Below are 23,089 nucleotides of genomic sequence, written 5' to 3'. Positions count from 1 at the left end.
TATTTTGTGTTACTGGGCCTAAGTCGTCATCAGACCCAGAGTATGAATCGTTATCAAAATTATTGAGTCAAAAATATAATAAGACCCATCACAGTTAAGAAATTTACATAGAATTACGATATGCAAAATGAGAGGCTCCTTCCATTTAACAGGAGGGAAAATTTTGAGCATTGAGAGGTTGCTTTCCACTTAGGTAACTTCTTAAATATTTGGAGGGTGATTCCCATTGTTTTGGAGAGGCATTAAATTACTTCCTAAAATTTACTCAATTTTGAGTAAAATTGCCACCAAAGCAACTATTGAGTAAAATTTACTACGACAAAGGTAAAATTTACTCAAGGTTGAAGGGTTTTTGCTCAACCTTGAGTAAATTTTACCTTTGTCAGGGTAAATTTTGCTCAACAGTTTTGGTGGTGGCAATTTTACTCAACTTTATTTACAGTGAAAGAATCTCAATTTTAGAGCCAAATGTCACTTTATTGATAAAATTTAAAAGAATTAATACAGCGAAGGTTGCCTGAGCATTAATTCAACTCAGAACATTTGTCACGTGTTCTTCGTTCCACGTGCGGGATAGGCTAATTAGCAGGTGAGGCCGACCACCTTGTGCTTCGCGTACATGGGGTGGAAACACGGGGCTGCGATGTACTCCGGCGACGCCATGTACTTTTTGATGGCGGGGAGCTCCTCGAAGTTGGCCTTCAGCTTGAGCAGGGCTCCGCAAGGGGAGAGGTACTTCGGATCGTAGAGTGAATACTGGTGCAGTATCTCGTACAGCATGAAGTCCACGTAGGAAATCTGTGCAATTAATTTGCAATTTAATGAGACGATTGCTTAATAGTTTTGGAAGAATTATTTTACTAGGAAAATCTAATTGATTCATTGGGCAAAAATTTGTTGAAACAATTTTGCAAAAATTTGTTCAAACAATTTTGCAAAAATTTTTGCAAAATTGCATTTTTGCAAAAAATTGCATTTTTGCAAATTCAGTTTTTACATAAAAGGATCTGCTTGACTCAATTGAGATATTTAGAATACTTTAGTCACTCAAAATGGACAAATACATGTACACGGCCCTTAATTTCTACTAAAATTTCCAGCAATTTTCAATTTTCATGTACATGAAAATTAAAAATTAATTACCTGGTCACCCAAAACCCATTTCTTGTTGCCCAGAAACTTATTCAGCACTTCCAGCTTTGGTGGACATCTTGCCAAAGCGTTGATCATGTCCTCCTGTTTAAATTATTTAAAAAATGTGCTCATCCCAGATTTCATAAAAAATGATGTTCATATTTTTTCAAAATTTCCCGTACCGAGTCCAAATAACACCTCCAGATCAAGCCGTACCAAACATCCCAAAGGAGACCTTCCACCATTTCAGCGTTCACTAGGCTCCTAGCGTCCGTAGGAATGAGCTTCCCGCCACCTTCCGTCCGCGCTAAGAACTTTAAAATTGCGCGGGACTCTGTCATATTAACCTCCCCGTCTTTCCAGTATGGCAGCTATGTAGAAAGCGATATGAAAATAAGTATTTATTCGAAACTCCCCCAAAATTAAGTGCCAAATAATACATAGGGGTCGTCCATAAATTACGTAACGCAAGAAGAGGGGGGAGTCTAAGACTCTAATGAGATCGTGCATATGAAAGGGGGTTTAGAAATGCGCAATTTTTTTTGCGTTACGTAATTTATGAACTGGTTTGTTCAGAATTAGTACAAATACGATTGACAAAAATTTTGAGATTTTCTCAGCACAATGAAATCTAAACTCCAACACCCTTAAAAATGTTGTTACCCTCTGAAAAAAATGCCCTCTGAACTCCAAATTATGAAACTGTTATTATTAATTATGATTAAGTATACTGTGCGAAATCCAGAATAAATTTTACTCTGTATCAAGTTAACGTTACCCTGGATTTAGCATTGGAAATTGAACCATTTAACATTGAATTCTGATTGCGCTTACTTTTCAAATCGGTAACATACTTTTTAAGGGTGTAATCTATTTTAGTCTTAGATTGTGGAGAATTCCATCTCTGGTAACTGAAAATTGTTTCTAAATTTGGAAATATTTTTAATCCCTCCGCCGGACAATGAATTTATCTTCCCAGTACTTCAGCATTGTTTTAGGTATAAACCAAATTTGTACTTTATTTAAGTAATTACTTTTAAATTGAGGTTTAAAACTGCTGGTTTCTCACATTAGGAAAATCCAGACCGTGATGTTCCTTTTCCTGCGCCCACTCCTCCGCACCTTCTTGTGTTAGCGGGTATTGCTTATCGACATAGTCCACGCCGAGATAAGCAAGCTGAAACCTTATGGGCTGTGCAATCTGAAGAACAGAGTATGTAGTTAAAGTTCGCATTATTAGATAAGATGTAATCTGTATTCTATAACAAAATTTAGAGGGAGGACTCATCACAAGTTCGTATGTTCAACGAAAAATTGTCAATATGAAGTAATTTTTGATAAAATCATAAGCGATATTCTTTCCTTGGAGGTGTGAAATGAATTTTCAAGCCAAAATTTCTGGAATAAAAAAAAATTTTGAAAACATGATTTTGAAATCTACACCTCAAGATCGGTACAGTATGTAATAAACAAATTATATTTTTCCAAAAAGCGTAGAAAACTTTCGTGACTCTCTTTTACTTTTCAGCAGTCCAACCAAAATTTGCAAACTCCTGCAAATTTGCCAACCTGTTTTTTCCGGTTGCTTTTCAACTACAAATCAAAATCTGACACTAACAAAATCTGACATACAATCCTTACTGCGATTACACTTATGTGTGCAAAGCTTAAATGCGTTATTATTACACACATTTTCTACAACTTTCATAAAACAATTTTACAAAATTTCAGAAATTATAAAATATCATTGTTTGAATTGGATTTAAATAGACATAAAAATTTGCAAAGTCCTCAATTCATTAATAAAAATTTACACCTTCAGCTACTTTTAAATATTTAGCGATCAATTTGAATAAACATACCCCACGAAGCCCGTGATATCCAAAGACTGGTTTCGAATTCGACATGTTTCCCGCCAAAACTTTGAATCCAAATTTGCCTTTTCACTCTTTAACACGATGAAGTGTGAGCAAATTGTGGTAGCAGAGACGGCGTATTTATATTGAAATTGGACATCATTGTCAAGGTCGGAATATGTGAACGTTTCATTATCGCCACGTCAGTCATGCAGATTTTTCCATGCCGGTTTTGGTACCGTGCAGTAAGAAGTGTGGGTACGATTTACTTTACGGGGTCAAGGAATTTTCGTGATACGCAGTTTATTAAGGGGAAGATTAATCATGAAAGTGGAGAGACGCCAAAATTGAGAAAATCCTTCATGCACGTCCCCCTTAATTGCGTGCATCCTTTGTACATATGTATATTGTGTCCAACTTGAGCACCTACACTCTTAGAAAACTGGGATTAAATCATTACTGACTCATGGGCATTGCCGGATCTGGTATTAACGGCCATTACCGATTAATAATGAAAATTTTACCAGTGAGAAACAAAATAAATACAATATATCCGGTAGGTTAAGTTATTATTTACAAAATAAATACCAACAGGAAGTGCGACACAACCAGACTTTTAGGAGTGTGTATAATTAATTCTGCTTAAACGGTTGAACAACACGTATGTATGTACATATGTATGCAGACAAGCCGAATTGCTGAAAAAGAGATGAATCATAAATTGTTTGTCCTTCATTGAGTCGGGACGTACATGAGTAGCGTGGTCGATTTTGGGTCCAAATTGAACTCAAATGTGTACAATTAGTAATCTTTACATATCTACATACATATGTATATCGTACAAAAGTACCTTGCAGGCTGGTAGAGGCGATGAATCATGGATGAATCCTATGATTCATTTGTCCTTCAATGAATCTCTTTTTGGGGGGACGTTCATAAGGTGTAGTCCACTTTGTGAGTATTCTTACTTCCGTTGTACTAATTTTACTTTTGTCTAATTAAGTAAGCAAAAAGTGGAAGAAGCAATAATCAAATAGATCACATTTTTACTGCGCGGTCCCTAACTTATTTTTTGTTAATTATTGATTGCATGACTTAATATTGTTTTTTCTGCTGCTTTCTGCCCAGTTACCTTGTTGTCAATCCGTGTGCCATGAGCAGAATACGTCTGTGCTTATGTACACATAAATTGAGTTAGTATGCATGCTTATGTTAACGTAGACAAGTTTCACATCTGCCAAATAAACTCGCCCTCACAATGGGCATACTCACCACAATTTTCACATTACCTGAAAAAGAGTTAAGTTTATTCAGGATTTGGAACACAAATTGTATTTACTTTTCAAAAGAATAACATTATTTTTAAAAGTATACTTCAACATGAAGGGGGATGCTCCTAAATTATGTCACGGTATAAGATGGGTGAGACGGCATACATAAGTTTTGCGTGACAGTGACAGGGCCCAACATGAAAATTAGATGTAACACGTGACAAGAGGGGTCTGAAAAATTGGCATTTATGCGTAACATAATTCATGAACGGTCCCTAACATTTGCAGCAATAGCATTTCCCTCCCATGAGTTTGTTAGGTGTGTAAGAAAATCTATTCTTCGCCTTGCACCCGCTTCCAGAACACTGCAGATCCCGCTTATGCCAATTATTGTGGTAGCACGCAGCAACTCCGTCATACTTGGCGCAAGAAAATTGCTTCTCATGAAAGTTCAGTTGGAATTTCGTAACTTCTTCAGCGCCCGGAATATTGACGGCAGCCTCGTTCTCGGAAACATTCACCAAAAGGAGAAATGCACACGTAGCTAATAAGAAGGGTTGCAACATTTCGACTTATTCTGTAAAACAGAAGGACCGCATTTATTTATTACGAGTTGCAAAAAATTGTTTGTAACATACGTATTTTAAAGAGTATAAAAAATGGTAAACCTCGTTGGTCAACTATATAAAATTTTTATGATTTGATACATGTTAAAAACAGGATATTTAGATATTTCAATCAGTTTCCAATTTTTGTAATTTTTGACGAGAAACACGAAAAAATCCAATTTTTAACATTTTGATAATTAAAAGTAAATTTTAAAAAAATTAAGAAGGAAAATAAAAACTTCGACATATTTCGTAATCAACGGACCTTATTGGTTCGTAAATAGATAACTTCAAAATTTTCAAACTTTATTTTGTTGCCAATCTAAGTTTCTAAGTCGTGATGAAGTGGTTGCAACAAGTAATAAAAATTTAACAAAATATGAAATTACCTTGGTTAAAAATATGTATCCACCTACAATGAAAATTGTTCCCTTCACTAAATTTTATTTTGTGGTTTGTTAATTTTGGTACAACGTATTGCAAAGGTAGAATGTATTAATAATATGAATAAGGTGAATCGAATCTGCATTTATATACAAAGCGGTAAAGAAGCATGTTACATAATTTTTCGTACCTACCTAAGTTTGTAGAAGTAATTAGCATGGCTTCATTATTTGTTCGAGAGTTACATAAATGCGTTTAGTCGTGCATGGTCAGATTTACGATCCTAATAATAATTCGGTCGACAAAAAAGTTTAGATAAATGTTCAAACAAAACGAAAAAAATCAACTGGTCGTTAAAGTAAGGAACATGCATAATTAGTAATGTACATTTTGAATAGAATAGCATTTTTTTATTTATGGTTCCACCTTCTTCAATTAATTTGCCAGGGAAGCATCATTAAAGCAGCTATTCCATTTAATATTCATTGGTAGAAATATGCACATCAGGGTTACAAGTGATATACGTGGGTGTTTTATTATTAATTTTCAAAAGGTATGTTCCGCACTGTTTCTCGCCAAAATTTTGATGAAAGAACAAACTTCAAATACATTTAGGAGGCTGTGATTTTTTTCAGTTCTGTAGGTTAACATTAACACTAGCAATAACCCATTAAAATTTACCTCGAAAATATGCCAAAATTTACGACTTGATTTCATTATCATCCGAAAACCGTTTTCCCCTGATGTTTTTCTTTAAGTTTCGAAACGAATAATAATCACTAAGGGTCAAGTCCGGACTGCACGGGGTGTGGTTTGTGCAGGTAAAGCGATTTTCGTCTGCACTAACCCTCGCAAAAAGCCAGGTATGAGGTGACGCGTTGTCGTCTAAAAAAAAGGCAAACTCTTTATTTTGACCCCACGTTTCTTTTCAACCGGAGGACGCAGCTCTTTCGGGGTTCCTGCATACACGGCCCCATTTATTGTAGTATTTACAGCAATAAATTTTATAAGGAGGGGACCTTTGGTATCCTTGAAAGTGGTCATCATCATTTTTTTGTCAGATTTTTGCACTTTTCAATTTACGGGCGGTGGCAACCCCTCGTGCTTCCATTGAGGGAATTATTATTTGGTCACCGGGTCATAATAGTAAACTCAGGTACCATATTTAGCTAATAAAATATTGAGCAGGTTCAAGTCTTCATTTAATAGGTTAAAATTGGCATTGCAAAAGTCGACTCGATCATGTTTTTGAGATGCCGAAAGCAATTTTCGTACCCAACGGACGGAATCCATTTTCATACCTAAGTCTTCAGTTAACATGGAACAAATTGCTGGTTTTGGAACACCCATCTCATCTGCTAAATAGGAAAATTTCGATCGCGGATCTCTCATTATTGGTTCTTCTAGTTTCCGGAGCCTTTCTGTGGAAGAAACGGATTTTGAGCGTCCTGGCGACTTTTTGCCCGAGACCTCGTTTCGCCATCATTTAAAATTATTGACCCAATTGAATTTGTGTTTTGTGTTGGGCAGTCTTCATCGTAAATTTTAAGGATTCAACCATAAATCTGCGACACGTATTGCCGATCCAGCATTAAAAATTAAATCACACTACGATATTTAATTTGCAAATCTAGCATTTTTTCCGTCGAGGTAAAGTTTGCCGATTTATTGCTAGTGTTTATGTTAACCCACAGAGCTGAAAAAAGTCACAGCCTCCTAAATGTATTTGAAGTTTGTTATTTCATCAAAATTTTGGTCAGAAACAGTGCGGAACATACCTTTTGAAAATTAATAATAAAACACCTACGTATATCACTGAGCGAGATTTAGTGAGATTTAACGATATATACCAATCATCTCACTTGGGGCTGAGTGAGAAATATGAGAAATAATGAGATAAACTTGGAGTTCATGACCCCGTCCGCTAGGTGGCGCTAGTGCATGACTCAGAAATCTCACTATTTCTCATATTTCTCATGTCTCAGTATTTCTCATTATATCTCAGTGAGATGAGATTTATGAAGGTGAGATGAGATTTCTGCAACCCTGATGCACATACATACATACATATGTATGTACATTGTACATGCATATGTATGTATATCTATTTTTATATCTAAATCCGTCCTATATATGCAAGAATGGTCGTAGTTGTAACGAAATTACTTCAAAATTAATTAGAACTTAATTAATTGGAAATACAAACTTACAATTCTTAATTGTATATATGTATCACGTCGTATTTATCAATTTACCTCGTTATAACATGTATACACTAGAAACATACACTGCTGAGCAAAAGTCATAGGTAAAGATTTTTCATAAACTTCAAATCTAAAATTCTCAACAAGGTAAAATTGGCATCACTAAGGTAAAAATATTTGTATAATGTGAATGCGATATTCCAATTTTTAGATGATGCTCCCTCCAGCCACGGCATCATCGTAGTGCGGGGGCACTAAAATATGTAAACCAATTATGTTAATTTATCATGTAAATTCAAAACTCGACAAATTTTTCACATTAAGGTATTCCAACAAATAATTCTCTTACACGTGTCCAGGGTAGAAGTAGATGTCGATTTTCTCCCACTCAATTGTCCATACTGCGGCAGTGAGGACATTGAGTGGGACAAAGACATGGTCATCAATGGTGGGGAGGATGGCGCGTGCAGCCGTCGTGTGGATGGAGAATGTGGTGGGTGTGGTGCAGAAGGTGTCTGCATTTCCCTGCTGGTCACCTGTCCTTGTTTAGGACACGTGTTGTACAGCTGGAGATATTCCTTTACATCGGTGTCCGTCCCGAGCACGATGTCCACCTCGACGGATGCCAATTTTCCAGACATCGCTGTGACAGCAACCTTGATACGTGCAAATATTGAAATTTGAAATTTTATCATATGTGACCTTATAAAAATGATCTTGCCCTTTTGAGAAGGAAGTGCACTCTAAGTTCTATATTAAATAAACTGCTAAATCCAGAACAAAGTAAACTTTATAAACAGGAAAGTTTACTCTGGATTTCGTACATTTTATACAATTTAGAAATCAGGGTGCATTTACTTTCCGAAATGGTAACATTATTTTTAAGAGTGTTTGCATTTAATTTCCGATGAAATTCCACTAACTTACATTAAGTGAGTAACATGTTTTCAAAAATGGCGCCATCATCCCCACGCTGGATGTGGCATCAATCCCCTCCAACGAGAAAGTGTCATTCAAGAATGATTTCTTTCTATCGAAGTTTTTGTAACTCTTAACCCGAACGATTTCCAATTCCAACTCTGCATGTTCACTCTGGCAGTATTTAGTCGTTCTGAGAAACGTTAGTTGCACGTCTTTTAACGCGATTGGTGCCTCGGGAGTAAGTAACCGAGAAGTGGATCCTTTCTCCCAGAAGGAATTCCGTAGTTGGAAAATGCACCTTAAAAGGGACCCCGTCCAATAAAAACGGCACAATTTTTCTCCCGTAGCCAAACTGAGACCGATTTATTTTGCAGCATCCAATGTATTGAATGTCCTGCTGACTTAGGATTAGCAAATTCAAGCCTTGATGACTCATAGCCAAAATTATTACCACGTTCTTAATCATTTTTTCGCTCTGGAAATTTATCTTAAATTCTGGACGACAAATTCGTAGAGCAGGTCGTTGCCAATATTTTGAAAATATCGACTTCAAATCTTGAGCTTTTTTGAAAATAGAGATCTCAAGTTTAAAAACCCTTTGGAAAACCTAAACTCACCGAAATTGACTTAAACAGCTCACCCCCATTCACTGACTACAAAGTTGTTGCCCAGAATTTTAAAATAAGTTCCCGAGAGGCAATAAATAATGAAAAATGAGCTTATCAATTTTGGCGATGAGTCATCCAGTCCTAAATACGTTATTGGGTACAGCTCCCCGCGCTGCGCGACCGACAGCGTGTATCGAATTTGGAACAGTTTGTTTTTCAAGGTTGGCGGGAAGTCGGGCGGGATTTTTAATTGGAATGGATACTCCGTTGCGGAAAAGGTCGTGATAATCTCGCCACTCTGAAAGTTTCGAATAGGACAAAAAATTGGCGTCGAGCCGTAGTACGAAGGTTTGGTAAATGTCTTAAATTCGCGGGTAATGCTGACTATCAAACCTGAAAATTAAGATTGATATAAGTAATGATTACGGTCATTCACGCATCACGCAGGTCTTGGTAACATTGCAAATTCGGTAAACTTGTAAACTAAACTTTCCCCAAAATTTAGAAATATTTGTTTTCAAATTTTAGTTAGCTTACTCAGATTAATGGCGTCTCTTTATTTTGCAAAAGTTTGTAAAATTATTTTACAAAACGCAGGAAGTTACCCATGAATGCGTGAATTGCCTTAATAATTCGCAGACCAGGATTTTTAGCAAAATTTTACGTAATATGTATTTACATATGAATGCGTTTTGGCAAAATTGATAAATTATGTTGAATCATCTGTCAGATTGTAATTTACGATGAAAAATGAATACGAAATGATTTTATTTTTGTACACAGTTTATTGCAAGAGTTACTTTAAAATCTTGCCAAAAAGCCGTTATGCATGAATTGCGACAAATAAATTGTATTACTTACCACGGGGGAAAGTTTCCTTTTTAAAATATCTGAAAGTTCCAAACAGCACGTTTTGAGATGTAGATTTGGATAAAGTGAACAATACGTGTTTCCCGTAATAACCACGTGATCTTAGTTTGTCGTCGGGCAACTTCCACCTCGTAATTGATGTGGGACTTGTATCGGCCATGTGAACATGAAAATATGTATTTACTTATGTAGTAAATTCGCAATTATTATGCGCTTCTTTACAAGGATGGAAGCACGAATGGTTGCAAGTAATATAGTCTGCTGTAGGTCGCCAAACAGAGGAGAAAGTTGGTGAAAGCAGTGTTTTCTGGTTCAGTTCTCGAAAACAAATATGGATCGATAACTCGTCCCACATGCGACAAAAATATGTTGCATTATAGGAACTGGAAAGTTCCAAAAAATTTCGATGGAAATATATTTATTAGGACACGATATATTTATGTATGTACGTATGTATGTACATATGTGATATGTACATTTAAACATATGCATATTTACATGATTAAGGAAAACGCCCTCTCCATAAAAAATGGTGGCATGATACACAAACGTTATGTTTAGAATATAAGTTGATATGCACATAAATACTTACATATGTACATATGTAGATGCGATACATGTTACGAGAACTCCAGTACCAAATATGTAAATATATGTATAGTAGTATTATATGGTTATAAATAGGGTTGCCGCGGGTAGCGAAAACACTACCCGTTACCCGACCCGCTACCCGCAGCACAACTACCCGTACCCGCACGGGTACCCGTGCGGGTACCCGTTACCCGCTACCCGTTATGAGAATTAATTTAAACACTAACCAACCTTCAGAATTAATTAAATTTAATGAATTATTTGCTAATTTGGGATGTTCAATAGTTTGAGATAATGCTGTGCATGTTACGAATGCCATAATTCGCTAGATATCATCTGATGATTCTCAAACCAGACTTTTTGGCTTACAATGGAACCTTTTTCAAGCTATACCAGGATTTCTTAGCGAATTATATAAAAAAAATTAAGCCAAAACTTATGAATTATCACTGATCTTTCCGCTACATTCCCTTTAAAGAAAACTATGGGAGGGGAGAGTTCAAAGTCCACCATCAACCATGGTCTTCGTCCAGCGGAGGCAAAAGATGCAGATCATTTACTTAAAAATTGAACTTTGGCTCCAATGTTTTTCTTTAAAGTGGACATTCAACGGAAAGTATCACGCGATTCCAAACTTTTGGCTTTACTTTTTGATATTCTCGCTAGACAATCTTCGTGTAGCTTGAAAAAAGGTTAAATTTTTAGTTTGATTTTTTAAACTTTGATTTCAATAAAGTTCTCAATAAAAAATTGTCTACGAATAAAATTTTTGCTTTCAGTCGGATTGAGGTTTTCACCTTCAAAGCACAAATTAAAATCTCTTCAGTATAACGTAAATAGACACTAATACAGGACAAATTAGTATTGATATTTTAGGCTAATTATGCTTGAGAAACAATAATTTCTCTGCATTTTCGGGATGTTATAAGCATTTGAGGCTGACGTAGGCTTCTGTGACCTCAGAATAAACACGCTCGCTATAAACGCCAGTAGCTGGCAAATGGCAAATAGCAAATTTTAAAATGGATAAATAATAAATTGTCACTTTTATAGGTAAATGGACTAAGTTGCTGCTAACTTTCTTTGTGAACTGAACAGTTATAAACACTCCTCAATAAAAAAATCACCTTAGGTGAGTTCTAAAATCACTCCTCATGAGGAAGATGAGTTCTAAAAATAGATCACCAAAGATGGCTGCCAAAGTACAAAGACCATGCAGAGACCACGTGACATATATACAAATTTACAATTTTATTTTATTATTTTTTTTTAACATTATTTAATTTTTAGTTAACACAATCATATAGCATAATATTAAACACATATACATATAGCATAATATTATACACGTATACATATAATACTAAAAAAATAGTAACCTTAGGTGAGGCGCAAAATAATAATATTAAAAATTCTCATGTAAATCCATATGGTACAACATTTTACATGAGACAAAACTGGAAACCTTACATTTATTTCAAAAAATGTGTAAAATCGTGAACAATATAAAATGTAAAAATTATGACGGAGAATAAAATAATCGCGAAAAATCGTGAACAATATAAAATGTAAAATTATGACGGAGAAAAAAATAATCGCGATAAAATACGACAATAAAAAGCAGCGGTCGTGAAAAAAAAATGCTAGTTTATTTCAAGGTCAAAGAGTCAAACTCAAGTTTTATACGTTTTGTGTAGGAGTCAAGAAAGTCAGCATCAAGCTTATTACGTTCATGCTTCAGGTGAAACTTTTCGTTTGGATCGCGTTTTAAAGGAGAAGAAATCGGCTTCGGTTTGATACCATTTCGAGCACGGTTAAAGGCCTTGTTGTTTAAGCGTTCTAAGCATTGTTTTTTGCTGTTGAAAATGATACGCTGTTCCTCGCCAGCAATTTTGTTTATTGATCAATATCTGTAAAGTAAGAGGAGCAAGTTTGGATGATGAAACGCTTGCGCTCGATACCATCAATGTCGCAGCCAAAAAGCCGAAGTGTGTGCCAGAAGCGCTTATTCTCGAACATAATACAAGTAGTCGAAATAACCTGACGCATTATATGCAGGAAATTTATTGTATAAAAAAAATAGCCATGCTCATCTTCTTCTATATGACGTGCGACCAAGCGTTTTCCCCACAACAAATTATCCCGGTTTTTGTGTATCAAAGCAACAATGTCGTTGACCTCAATAGACTGATCAGATTTTAAGAGGGAAGCACTGGCACAAACGGCATAAGAACAATCCCCTCTTTCCTTATGCATGTAAGGGAATAAATCATACATATAGTTATGAAATTCTCTTTCTTCCGGCTTGCCAGCAATATTAAAGAGCTGAAACCCATTTTGCATTATAGGTACAAAATAATTGAGTTTGGTGGTGTCACGAATTGTGAATTCACGACCCCAAACGTTCCCAATCTCAGCAGCAGCGTAAGCAATAGCGTCGCGATAAATATGGCGATTTTTGTCATTGTAGTTAGGGTCAAAGAATGCTACGAAATTTTTAATTGTATCAACGAAAAGAAAAGCGGAATGACCGCAATCAGAAGTTGGATCATTCAAATAGTCGCGAAAGAAAGAAGTCAAAAAGGTGAGAGGAATAAAAATAAAGTCCTTTCCTCTGTCTTTGGCGTCGATAAGAAAGTCATAATTGGTAAAAAAATAGTGATTGCTACTTGTAATAGTGTTGACGGTTCTTCTATCAATACAAAAGAATTTAAAAACTACCGTACAGAGAATTGCTACGTTTGGTGGTGTTTGGATAGAAGCTAGATACCCATTGGTAGTAGAATCGAAGGACCCATAAGAATCATCAGGCGAGTCCGAACTTACGTCGTAAGTGCGAAGAGCTGTCCGAGCCTTTGTGGTGACGATGGTGTGGTCATACTCAGAGTTCCATATTAGGCCTTTCCATAGTTTATAGTCATCCCAGTCCAAGTCTAACTCGGGAAGAAGACGAGACCCCACCCACGACGGATGACGGCAACGGATATAGCTTCAAAAAGCTGTAAAAATATTTGAAAATACAGAAATATGAACACAAAATTTTACGAACAAGAAATTTGAACTCAGTGAATGTTAAAATTGTCAAACATAAATTCATAAAAATTCACTTACGAAAATATCCCTAAGTCGCCCAATTTGCTTAGAGAGGGAGTACATGTGGAAAATAGCATTCCCAGGCTGTTTCTTGACAAGATTCACTGGTACAATTTTTTCTTTTATCTTGTTTCTATTGAAGCACTTGAATTTAATGAGAAAACACACGGTCGCTGGGACCAAATTTCAAAATGGTAGTACATGAGTAACAATGATGAATATGCATGCTCCCTATCCTAACTTAGTGTAGGAAAGCCTTTGTTTCGCTTCTAGGAAGGTACAAGTTATTTTTAGTCCGCTTGAAAAAAGGGTCACTTTTGGGTCACTTGGACGGGCAAGTGCACCTGCATAAAGGTACATTCAGTTGACCTGCAGCTTTTTTCTCAGTGAGTTTAACACCAATATAAACGTTGTTTAACATTCCACTTAACATAATCCCAATATACGTCACTTAAAAAATTCTTTTAAATCCCAATAAACGTCACTTAAAAATACCAATAAGCCTTACAACTTAAAAATTCGTTAAAAAGTCATGTTGAAAATGTCTCATATTTTAATACAATTTATACTTTTTAAAAACCGTTAAAAATTTCTACAAAAAGTCGTGCTAAAAAATCGTTAAACATTCTTAAAAATTCCTAAAAAATTCGTGTTTAAAATTGCTAAAAATTTTTAAAAGGCCCCAAAACTTCAAAATTCCTAAAAAAAGTCGTATTGAAAATTGGTAAAAATTATTAAACATACCTTTAAACTTATAAATTCCTAATAATAAAAATTCTAATAAAAGTCAAAATATAAAAAAACTTCACAAAAAGTTGAAAATTCGAATAAAACTTTGATAAACTTTGAAAAGTAGCCTCACTCGTAGACTATGATGGACATGGATACCTCCCCTTGGGAAAGTTTCTTCGACTCTTTCGGTGGTTTTCACATTGTCCACTGTGAAAATTGTGCTGAACTTCATTGTGCAAATGTATGTAAACTATATCCACAAAGCATTAAATTCTGCACTGTTTGTAATCATCATCTTAGTGAAAAGTGTACGTTTTGTTCTGCATCACATTGCCCCAGCAATTGTTCAATTATTTTAGCCGACTTTCAAGATTCACCACCTGTCGTTCGCACACCTGCTCCCGTTAGGAAGCACCCTCGTCTGGATTATAAATCGGGCACGTGCAATATTTGTGGTCAAGTTTTCTCCCATAAGGGATCAGTCGATTTACATTTCCAGCAACAACATGGATCAATGACGGTTGATCCGATATTCTTCACTCAAGAAGGGCAAGAATTTGATAACCGACTCCAGCTTTCCCACACTGTGTTAAATACTGTTCAAGTGTATAAGTTAGACACTAGCAACCATAAGTATACTGACGTGGCTAACAAATTGTGCAGACGGAGCTAGATCGGCATAAATGTGTAAAAATTGCTACTGAAATGGAGGCGCATTTTTACCGGCCGTATTTAGCTGCAGACGTTGTTCATTTTGATGACATTGAAGGAGACCGTAATGATTTAATGAAACATACGAAACCAGATCCAGTTTTTAAGGCTTATCCACATACCATTCTTCAAAGCCATTTTATTCCCGAAATAATTAACAGTATTGCGTTCAAGTTAATAGAAAGTTGTAACGACTTTATTCACAAGGGAAGCGGGTGGGTTTTGGATTTCATTTCAAAACTTCAATTCAGCATTTCTCCATTTGCCCCATTCAGAGCAGGGGCCTATATACCCAACAACAATCTGTTAAAATTCAAAGATAAAGGTGTCCTTCTTAATATCGACAACCGAGTAAATGGCGTTGATGACTTCAAATGTTTCTTGTATTCGTGTTTGGCCCATGAGGAAGTGTGTGGATTCAAGAAGAAATGGGGGAAAAACAGTAGTAGATACGATGGTAATGTGCAAAAAAGCGATACAAAACAAGAAACTGAACTTTGACGGCATTATCTTTCCAATGACGCTTGGTCAGCTACCAAAGTTTGAAAAACAGAATCCTGGTTTTCCGATTAGTGTATTAGGCTATGAGGAAGAAGATGCAGGAAAAGCCGAATATGACAAATATCGTGATAAGGTGTTTTCCGACTTGACTAACCTCCAGAGAAAGTCAGTTCATCGTGCCATAAGAAACTCTTTATTCCCACTGTACATGTCACAGAATTTAGCCCAGTTTGAACTTAAAGAAAGGCTAAACAAATCCAGTGAACCTGTGCGTCAATCGAACTTGATAGAGATTGATTTACTTCTTGTTATTGAAGAAACAGATGATGGAAATAATTCCCATTTTAATCTCATAAGGAAATTATCATCTCTGCTACGGACTGATACATATTACAAACATCCTTGTCGTAACTGCCTCAACAGCTTCACTACGGCAGAATCAGCCATGGACCATCGCGAATTTTGCTACCAAATGAAATTGCAAAAAACTGATGTACCAGAAGAACCCTTCTACTTTTTCAACCAGTATCATCGAATGGTACGTACCCCTTATCGTTATTACGCAGACTTCGAGGCTTTCGTCAAACGTAAAAGTAGAAAACGGAACGTGAACGGAATTGAATTGGAAGAGTCTGACCATATTCCATGCGGCTATGCGTGGGTTTGTGTCGACTGGCAAGGTAAAGCAGTTAATTGGAGTGTTTATCGAACTGATGATGAAGAAGAAAATGTTGCAAAGATATTTTTTGATGATATACTACAAGACCAGAAGCTTCGACAAAACGTCATTGAATTACTCCAGCAACAAAGCTCAAAATCTATGATTATTAACCCTCAACTGAGAGATATGCTTAAGAAGCAAATCCGCGAGGATCCAACTCAACTTGACCCATGTTACTTTTGTGGAGAAAAGTTTAGGAGACTAAGCCAACAAGAAATGTCTAAACTATTTAAAGACAGACCCAACATGGCTGTTTTTCTTCATGATCACTGTTCCGGTAAGTTCCTCGGTCTTGCTCATAACCGTTGCAACTTAGAAGCTTCAATCGGCAAGATATCTCCATGTTTTATTCACAATCTCAAGTCTTATGATTCCCACTTCCTTGTGCAAGCATTTGACGAGTCGATGAACGCAACAATAATACCATGTTCTTCAGAAAAGTTTATGTCGTTTACAGTGAGAAATCAAATTAGATTTTGTGATTTGTTTTCATTCCTGAGTTCTTCGTTAGAAAATCTTACAAACACTTTAAAGAAAAACAACACCGACGATTTTAAACTTACTAAGGAGATTTCTGGCAAAGCAGAAAATATATTTAAACTGTACAATAGAGATGGAACTGATCAAGAAATTGAAGAGTTGGCGCAGCAAATCAATGTAGACTTGCTGCTACAGAAAGGTGCCTATCCATATACGCATATGCAGTCGCCTGCGAATTTTGAAGAGACGCATCTGCCGCCAATCAAGGAGTTTTACAACGATCTTAATGACCAGCCACTTGATCAGAAAGTATATGATCATGCTAAACAAGTCTGGGAGAGTTTCAACGTGCAAAATCTTGGTGATTGGCATAATTTGTACGTACTTCTGGATGTGACATTGCTAGCTGATTGTATGGAAAGGAGCAGAGAAATCTTATGGGACTCTTACAACTTGGATTTGGCTCACTATTTTAGTTTGCCAATGATCGCGTACGACGCTTGTTGCAAGATGGGCAAAGCGAAACTGGACTATGTTGACGTTACAATGCATTGCTGGTTCGAAACAGCACTTCGTGGTGGTGTGTGTGGAGTTGGTGGAATTCGAGCAGCCCAAGCGAATAACAAGTATATGGGAGAGAAGTATGATGAGACAAAGACCAGCAGTTACATTTCGTTCCTGGATATTAACAATCTTTACGGTTCTGCAATGTGCTCAGCTCTACCCGAAAAAGACTACAAGTGGTTAACTGAATATGAGCTTGACAGAGTACGTGCAAATCCAAGTGCTTTTGTAAATTCCCTCAAAGACGACGCTGAGACTGGTTACTTCTTCGAAGTGGACCTTGAGATACCGCCAACCATACATAATAAGCTAAACGACTACCCGCCAGCTCCGACGAAGAGATGTGTCAGTAAGGACGAATTGACTCCACATCAGCTTAAACAGATGCAGGATCTACATATTCCCGAGTCTACATTCAAGAACTCCAAACTTGTAGCTGACCTGCTCCCAAAACAGCACTATGTGACACATTATCGCAACTTGAAGATGTATATCAAGCTTGGACTTGTAGTTACTAAAGTTCATCGAGCTGTCAAGTTTTCACAACGGGATTGGATGAAAGCCTTTATTCTGTTTAACACAGAAATGAGGAAACAGGCGACAACAGACTTTGAGAAGGACTTTTTTAAGTTGGTAAGTAATTCAAACATAAATTATTTTTATTATTATTTCAAAAATGCTTATACATATTGTCCTTTCAGCTTAATAACGCATCTTTTGGGAAAACAATAGAACAAAAGAGGAAAAGGATGTCAATTTCAGTCGTTACCACAGAAAAGCAGCTCAAGAAGATTGTTAACAAACCGACTTATGAGCGGATTATTACCATTAACGATAAAGTGCACCTGGCTGTCAAGAAAGTGACTCAAGTGCTTTTGGATAAACCAGTCGCTTTTGGAATATCCATTCTAGAAATTTCGAAGTGCTTCATGTACGAGTTCCACTACGATTATATGAAGGAAAAGTACGGTGACAAAGCTAGAGTTCTTTACGGTGATACGGATTCACTGGTCTATCACGTGGAAACTCGTGATTTTTATCAAGACATGGTGGAGAATAAGGAGCGGTTTGATCTGAGTGACTATGCAGGGATGCATTCTCATTTAAATAATCAAGAAAACGAGAAGCGACTCGGCAAGATGAAGGATGAAATGCCAAAAAGTGTAATCTTTCGCTTTGCTGCGTCCAAACCGAAAATGTATGGAGCTCAAGCACTTTCAATTGAAAATGGAAAGATGACAATAAATACAAAAAAAGTGGCCAAGGGGATCAAGAAAGCTGCAATCACCAATCAAATAACATTTGACCAATATTGGAAAGTTTTGGATGGAAATATTCCAACTAGTGTGGTGATTAAATCGATTCTAAGCCGCAAACATGTGCTACGAACGAGCTCAGCCACAAAGTCTTAATGGCTTTGACACAAAGCGTTGCGTCGTTGATCATTTGACTACGCTAGCTCACGGTCACAAAGATATTCCCTTGTACATATAATGGAGGGGGACATTGACATTACGCTAAAAACGCCATTCACTATGGCGATTGCGGGGGGAAAAAGGAAAAAGTACTTTGACTGCAAAACTACTCTCTCGTCGCATGGAGCTATTGGATCCGCCAGTAAATAATGTGAAATATTGTTATCAAGAATATCAGCCGAAGTTATTTGAGCAGATTCAAGAGGGTATACCGCATATTGAATTTGAAAAAGGACTGCCCAGTGTAATTAATGATGATGGAGAGCCTCTTATTTTAGTTTTAGATGATTTAATGACTGAAATTTCTCGTTCAGATGAAATGGTGAAAGCCTTTAGTATTTATTCCCATCACAATAATGTGTCAATAATTTTTTTAACTCAAAATTTTTTTGAAAAGGGAAAAACTAGGAGTGTTACTCTGAATTTAAAATATATTGTAGCGATGAAAAACCCTAGAGATACAACTTTTGTTAGCAAATTAGGTCGACAAATTAATGGAGGACGAAATCATCCAATTATGCAATATACTCTAACTGATGTTATGAAAATACCGTATGGATATATAGTAATAGACTTGAGCCAGACACAAGATGATAAGTTTAGGATAAGATCTAGTTTATTTCCAGAAAATTGTATAGTTTATACAAACAAGTAAAATATGTAATTATAGTTTATACAAATAAATATAGTCTATTCAAATAAATTGTGTAATTATAGTTTATACAAAAAAATTGTATACAAAAATTCGAATAAAAATTGTAAATTTGTAATTTTAACGTCTTATTATGCGTCTACACCAAGAACAAAATCTTGCAAAATTATTTCTCCAAATTTTTTTAAATTGTTTGCGTTGTCGCTCAATTTCATACTCATCTTCAATGTAGAACAGGATTACGGGACCGATTCGCACTTTTTTCATTGGGGGCGGGTCCATCATGCCCTACTTGGTCCAATAGGGACTTGCGGTAGGCAATGACTGAAAAATCAATCAAATTCTTCAGCAGAAGAGGGACGGTTGACGGTTGAATATGAATTTTGTTTTCGGCATCGCCAAAAACCTGGCTGATTGTGATGAACGTACTTCCTTGAATAACTTCAGTTTTCATGGAGTAGGATCCTTTTCGGGCAGAATATTTTCGTTTTTTGTGACTTGGTTCGTCACTAGGTTGTTGAAGTAGGTCGTTAAACAGATTTAGTGCTTCGTCGCAGTCAAACTCGGATGAGGTCGCCATCGTGATCCACGTAGAGGGGAGGGGGGACACACACCTATGCCTCTGGCATATATATCGTAGATAGGCTATGCTTCGCATATGTTATGCCTTCGGCATATGTTATGCCTCCGGCATATATATCAGAGATAGGTTATGCCTCTGGCATACGTGGCTCCTCCCACTCCAAGTGAGCTTCTGGCGTATGGTAGCAAACGTCACACACCCTTCCGGCAACGTCACCCGTACAGGGGGTAGATGGGCAACCCCTGTGTTCTCGGTAACCCACAATGTCACCAATCACGAGCAGTCTGGCAGCAATAAACTTGTGTTTGATTACTCGCTCCTCCCTTGAAACTGGCGGAGAAACGTTTTGCTGATATTTTGAAACGTCAGCCCACTTGGTAAACAAAAACGATTTTGGGCAATATTGTTGCGGCAAGTCTGGTTTGTTGGCGTAGACACCTTTCTTGATTTTGAAATTGTTGCGGTCTTCCACTAAACTTTGACACTTACTCACAAAATAACCAAGATGGTCTTGAAGCGTTGGCGTATCACGAGCAATTGCCAGTAAATTTAGAGCCAAGTGTAAAACTTTCTCCTTTTCAATTTCAACTTTTCCAAGACTGTTTCTTATAACAACACGATCAACGAGGAAGTGAACAGGGCCAAAGGGCGAATCTTTGAAAGCGTCACTCTTCACAAAAGACTCGAGCACACCTGTATTGCAAGGTAATATTTGTCCGTTGATGTTCTCCATGCCCATGCTGGTAAAAGACTGAAAAATGAGGAGCACTGCTGCTGCTTTTTATACTCGGACAAAACGATTTCACTTTTATAAATAGACAGAACGTTTCACATATAAAAACGTTTCTTATACTATAATGTTTACAAATCCATCTATATCCGAACGACAAATTACACATTCATCTTGTGTAGTTGTGCATTCTAAACAGCTAACCAAATGTTCACACGGCATGTTCACGTGATTTGCTACGTTAACTTGACAAATTTTACATAGATAAATGTCCAATGGTTCTGTTTGATTCATGGCTTCAAGAGGCAACACTTGTTCTTTTTCTCCGATTTGAAATTTCAATTCACTTTTCTTCAAGTTTAAAAATGCACAATGAGGAGTATGAAAAGCGTGTTCGAACCATGGATCGTCTTCTGGCTCCTATTCTTCAACACCAAGTCCGGAATGAAAACACACATTGATCTTCTAATCCCATATAATAAAAACCTGCTTCTGCTAGTTGTTGGGGCGTTTGCTTGATTTTTAAATTCGAACCTTCAAACGATTTTATTCTAGAGTCTAGAAGGACCATGTCGTCATTATAAATCCAATAAGTTTTTTTAATAGTCGCCTTGTTGAGGGCTTCGTCTTCAGATTCCATGATGTCTTTATACAAACACATGAAGATAACAACCAATATACTCGTCACAAATATGACAACATTTAAATTGCCCCTGTTTCCTTAAACACTGTTGACAAGTAGTCAAATGACTACACGGTAAGTTCACGTAATTTGCTTCGTTGATTTTACAAACTGTACACAGGGAATCCGTGCGGTTAGTCGAAAGAGTTATACGAGGTTCACTGATTTGAATTTTCATTTCACTTTTCCTTTGCTCCTAAAATTCACAAATTTCTTTTTGACGTAAAGCGTGTTCAAACCAAGGATTGTCTTCAGGCTTCCACTCACTAACTTGAAGTCCACAATGAAAACAGACACTCGAATTCGAATCGTAATAAAAACCAGCTTCAGCAAATTCTTTTGCTGTGTGTGTTAGACGAGGCACTTTTTCGTAGGACTTTATTCTAGCGTCAAGTTTGATCATGTCTCTGTCAAAAATTCTTCCAGTTTTTATCTTTTTCGGAGCAGGCTCCATGTTGTCAGTTTGACCAACGAAGCAAGACTAAGCCTCCTCTTCTTTCTGCCCTTTCTTATATTTGGCCATCATCACAGTGGGCGGTTTCTGGAAACGTCGAATGTACATCTTGTACATATTTTTTAGCACGCTTTCAGCTCCGTCTAATGGTGCTGTACGATTGGAATCAAAACGTTGCACCATTGTTTCATGACTCATTAGCTGATACTTTCCTCCCCTCAAAATCTTTTCTACAGCTACCTTGTATTCTGTTATATCCAGTTCTGGGTCCAACATGGCAGCTTTTAGTACATTGATTGACAAATGCAATAACTGACTTTTATCAAATTCAATGCGGCCAGTATCGTTCATAAGCACAAAACTTATTTTTGGCATGAACGTTGGCTGTTCGTTTATATCCAAAACGTAACGTCCGTTTTTCAGGTATAACTGCAACACTCCTCCAGTAGCAATTTCAATCTGAGGTTTTTCAGCGAATTTCAGTTTCCCCAAACAATCCTCAATAGCTTGTTGCACTAATTTCGGTTTTTTCGTTACCACTTTTTTAGGTTTTCGTTTTTTTATCGGGTTTCCAACAGTTTTACGTGAATCCTTTTTATGTTGGGATGGGGCGAGTGAATCCATTTTGAGATGTTTACTGACTGACTTTTGTTGCCTAAACTGACTGTTGTTGGGTTTGTTAGTTGACTAAATGTCAACTAACTTTTTAAAAACGTTTCGTTGTATAAAAACGTCGCGTTGCACAATGAAATATTCCTGTGCTGTTGTAAGCACTGTATGAACAAATGTGTATATAAGACAAACGCGCACGTGTGTATCGTCAACCAGATATATGTTATGACACCAAAAATGAAAACTAATGGATGACAAAATAATGATTTTGCAGCACTATCCATCATGAGAGTCAAATGAAGAATGAGCAATGATGAGAGATGTATGAAGTAATGATGAGAGATGTAGTAATGACCGCCACGTAAAATAATTTGTTAAAACGAAATGCAAAATACAATTCAAATTTTTTTTATTCAAAAACAGAAAATAAATGAAACAATTACAACATTTCATCAAATGCGACGCCGTAAAGTGAACATGGCTCTTTCACAAGGTACTTTATCCATTCTTGTCCTTGTTGATCTGTAGCGCGTAGAATTGTTTGCCCCCATGGATAAGCGAGTCCTTCCGTTTCCTTCTTCTTTTTAACTCGTGGAGTTAGGGAAAGCGACATGATCCAATCGTTGACCATGTAAAATATTGGGGGAGCCTT

The 23,089-nt window shown here is 36.7% G+C and overlaps 3 protein-coding genes and 1 long non-coding RNA gene across 6 annotated transcripts; 1 reads left to right on the top strand and 3 right to left on the bottom strand.

The window, feature by feature from the left end:
* Positions 1-450: 450 nt before the first annotated feature.
* Positions 451-3,153, bottom strand: LOC110854596 (glutathione S-transferase Mu 1). Of its 2 annotated transcripts, XM_035855408.1 has the most exons (6): positions 2,997-3,153; positions 2,497-2,532; positions 2,204-2,335; positions 1,317-1,505; positions 1,144-1,236; positions 451-798 (listed from the first exon to the last, which is right to left on the bottom strand). In XM_035855408.1, the coding sequence occupies exons 1-6, from the start codon at positions 3,039-3,041 to the stop codon at positions 583-585; spliced, it is 711 nt and encodes a 236-aa protein (XP_035711301.1). In that variant the 5' UTR covers positions 3,042-3,153; the 3' UTR covers positions 451-582. The 2 variants fall into 2 exon arrangements, with proteins under 2 accessions (XP_035711301.1, XP_021958748.1); XM_022103056.2 differs by lacking the exon at positions 2,497-2,532 and having other exon boundaries at positions 2,997-3,152.
* Positions 3,154-4,275: 1,122 nt separating this feature from the next.
* On the bottom strand, positions 4,276-5,819 carry LOC118436724. Its single transcript, XR_004835666.1, has 2 exons — positions 5,259-5,819; positions 4,276-4,838 (listed from the first exon to the last, which is right to left on the bottom strand). It is a non-coding gene; the product is annotated as an uncharacterized LOC118436724 (long non-coding RNA).
* A 1,464-nt stretch (positions 5,820-7,283) lies between these two features.
* LOC118436878 lies at positions 7,284-10,147 on the bottom strand. 2 transcript variants are annotated; one of them, XR_004835756.1, is made up of 5 exons: positions 9,848-10,147; positions 9,136-9,379; positions 8,385-8,779; positions 7,807-8,113; positions 7,284-7,711 (listed from the first exon to the last, which is right to left on the bottom strand). XR_004835756.1 is itself a non-coding variant. In XM_035855534.1 (4 exons), exons 2-4 carry the CDS (start codon positions 8,421-8,423, stop codon positions 7,665-7,667), a joined length of 393 nt encoding a protein of 130 aa, XP_035711427.1. In that variant the 5' UTR covers positions 8,424-9,379; positions 9,848-10,143; the 3' UTR covers positions 7,284-7,664. The 2 variants fall into 2 exon arrangements, 1 of the variants encoding a protein (XP_035711427.1); XM_035855534.1 differs by having other exon boundaries at positions 8,385-9,379; positions 9,848-10,143.
* A 5,191-nt stretch (positions 10,148-15,338) lies between these two features.
* On the top strand, positions 15,339-18,661 carry LOC110854461. Its single transcript, XM_022102896.2, has 2 exons — positions 15,339-17,882; positions 17,951-18,661. Exons 1-2 carry the CDS (start codon positions 15,339-15,341, stop codon positions 18,659-18,661), a joined length of 3,255 nt encoding a protein of 1,084 aa, XP_021958588.2.
* Positions 18,662-23,089: the final 4,428 nt, after the last annotated feature.

The sequence above is a fragment of the Folsomia candida genome, unplaced genomic scaffold, assembly GCF_002217175.1.
Source record: "Folsomia candida strain VU population unplaced genomic scaffold, ASM221717v1 Fcan01_Sc010, whole genome shotgun sequence".
NCBI classification, from domain to species: domain Eukaryota; kingdom Metazoa; phylum Arthropoda; class Collembola; order Entomobryomorpha; family Isotomidae; genus Folsomia; species Folsomia candida.
The sequence above is the reverse complement of the archived record's forward strand: the minus strand, read 5'-3'. Positions and strand labels throughout refer to the sequence as shown.

Bases quoted from the DNA above. Each gene is read 5' to 3' on its own strand.
- LOC118436878 (XM_035855534.1), bottom strand. From the start codon at position 8,423: ATGATGGCGCCATTTTTGAAAACATGTTACTCACTTAAT. The intron at 8,114-8,384 runs GTAAGTTAGTGG...GCACGTATCAAG, and splicing joins AAACATGTTACTCACTTAAT to GTTGCTGTCACAGCGATGTC. The intron at 7,712-7,806 runs GTAAGAGAATTA...TACATATTTTAG, and splicing joins TACTTCTACCCTGGACACGT to TGCCCCCGCACTACGATGAT.
- LOC110854461 (XM_022102896.2), top strand. From the start codon at position 15,339: ATGGCGTTGATGACTTCAAATGTTTCTTGTATTCGTGTTTGGCCCATG. The intron at 17,883-17,950 runs GTAAGTAATTCA...TTGTCCTTTCAG, and splicing joins AGAAGGACTTTTTTAAGTTG to CTTAATAACGCATCTTTTGG.
- LOC110854596 (XM_035855408.1), bottom strand. From the start codon at position 3,041: ATGTCGAATTCGAAACCAGTCTTTGGATATCACGGGCTTCGTGGG. The intron at 1,237-1,316 runs GTACGGGAAATT...TAATTTAAACAG, and splicing joins GGAGGTGTTATTTGGACTCG to GAGGACATGATCAACGCTTT. The intron at 799-1,143 runs GTAATTAATTTT...TTAATTGCACAG, and splicing joins AATGGGTTTTGGGTGACCAG to ATTTCCTACGTGGACTTCAT.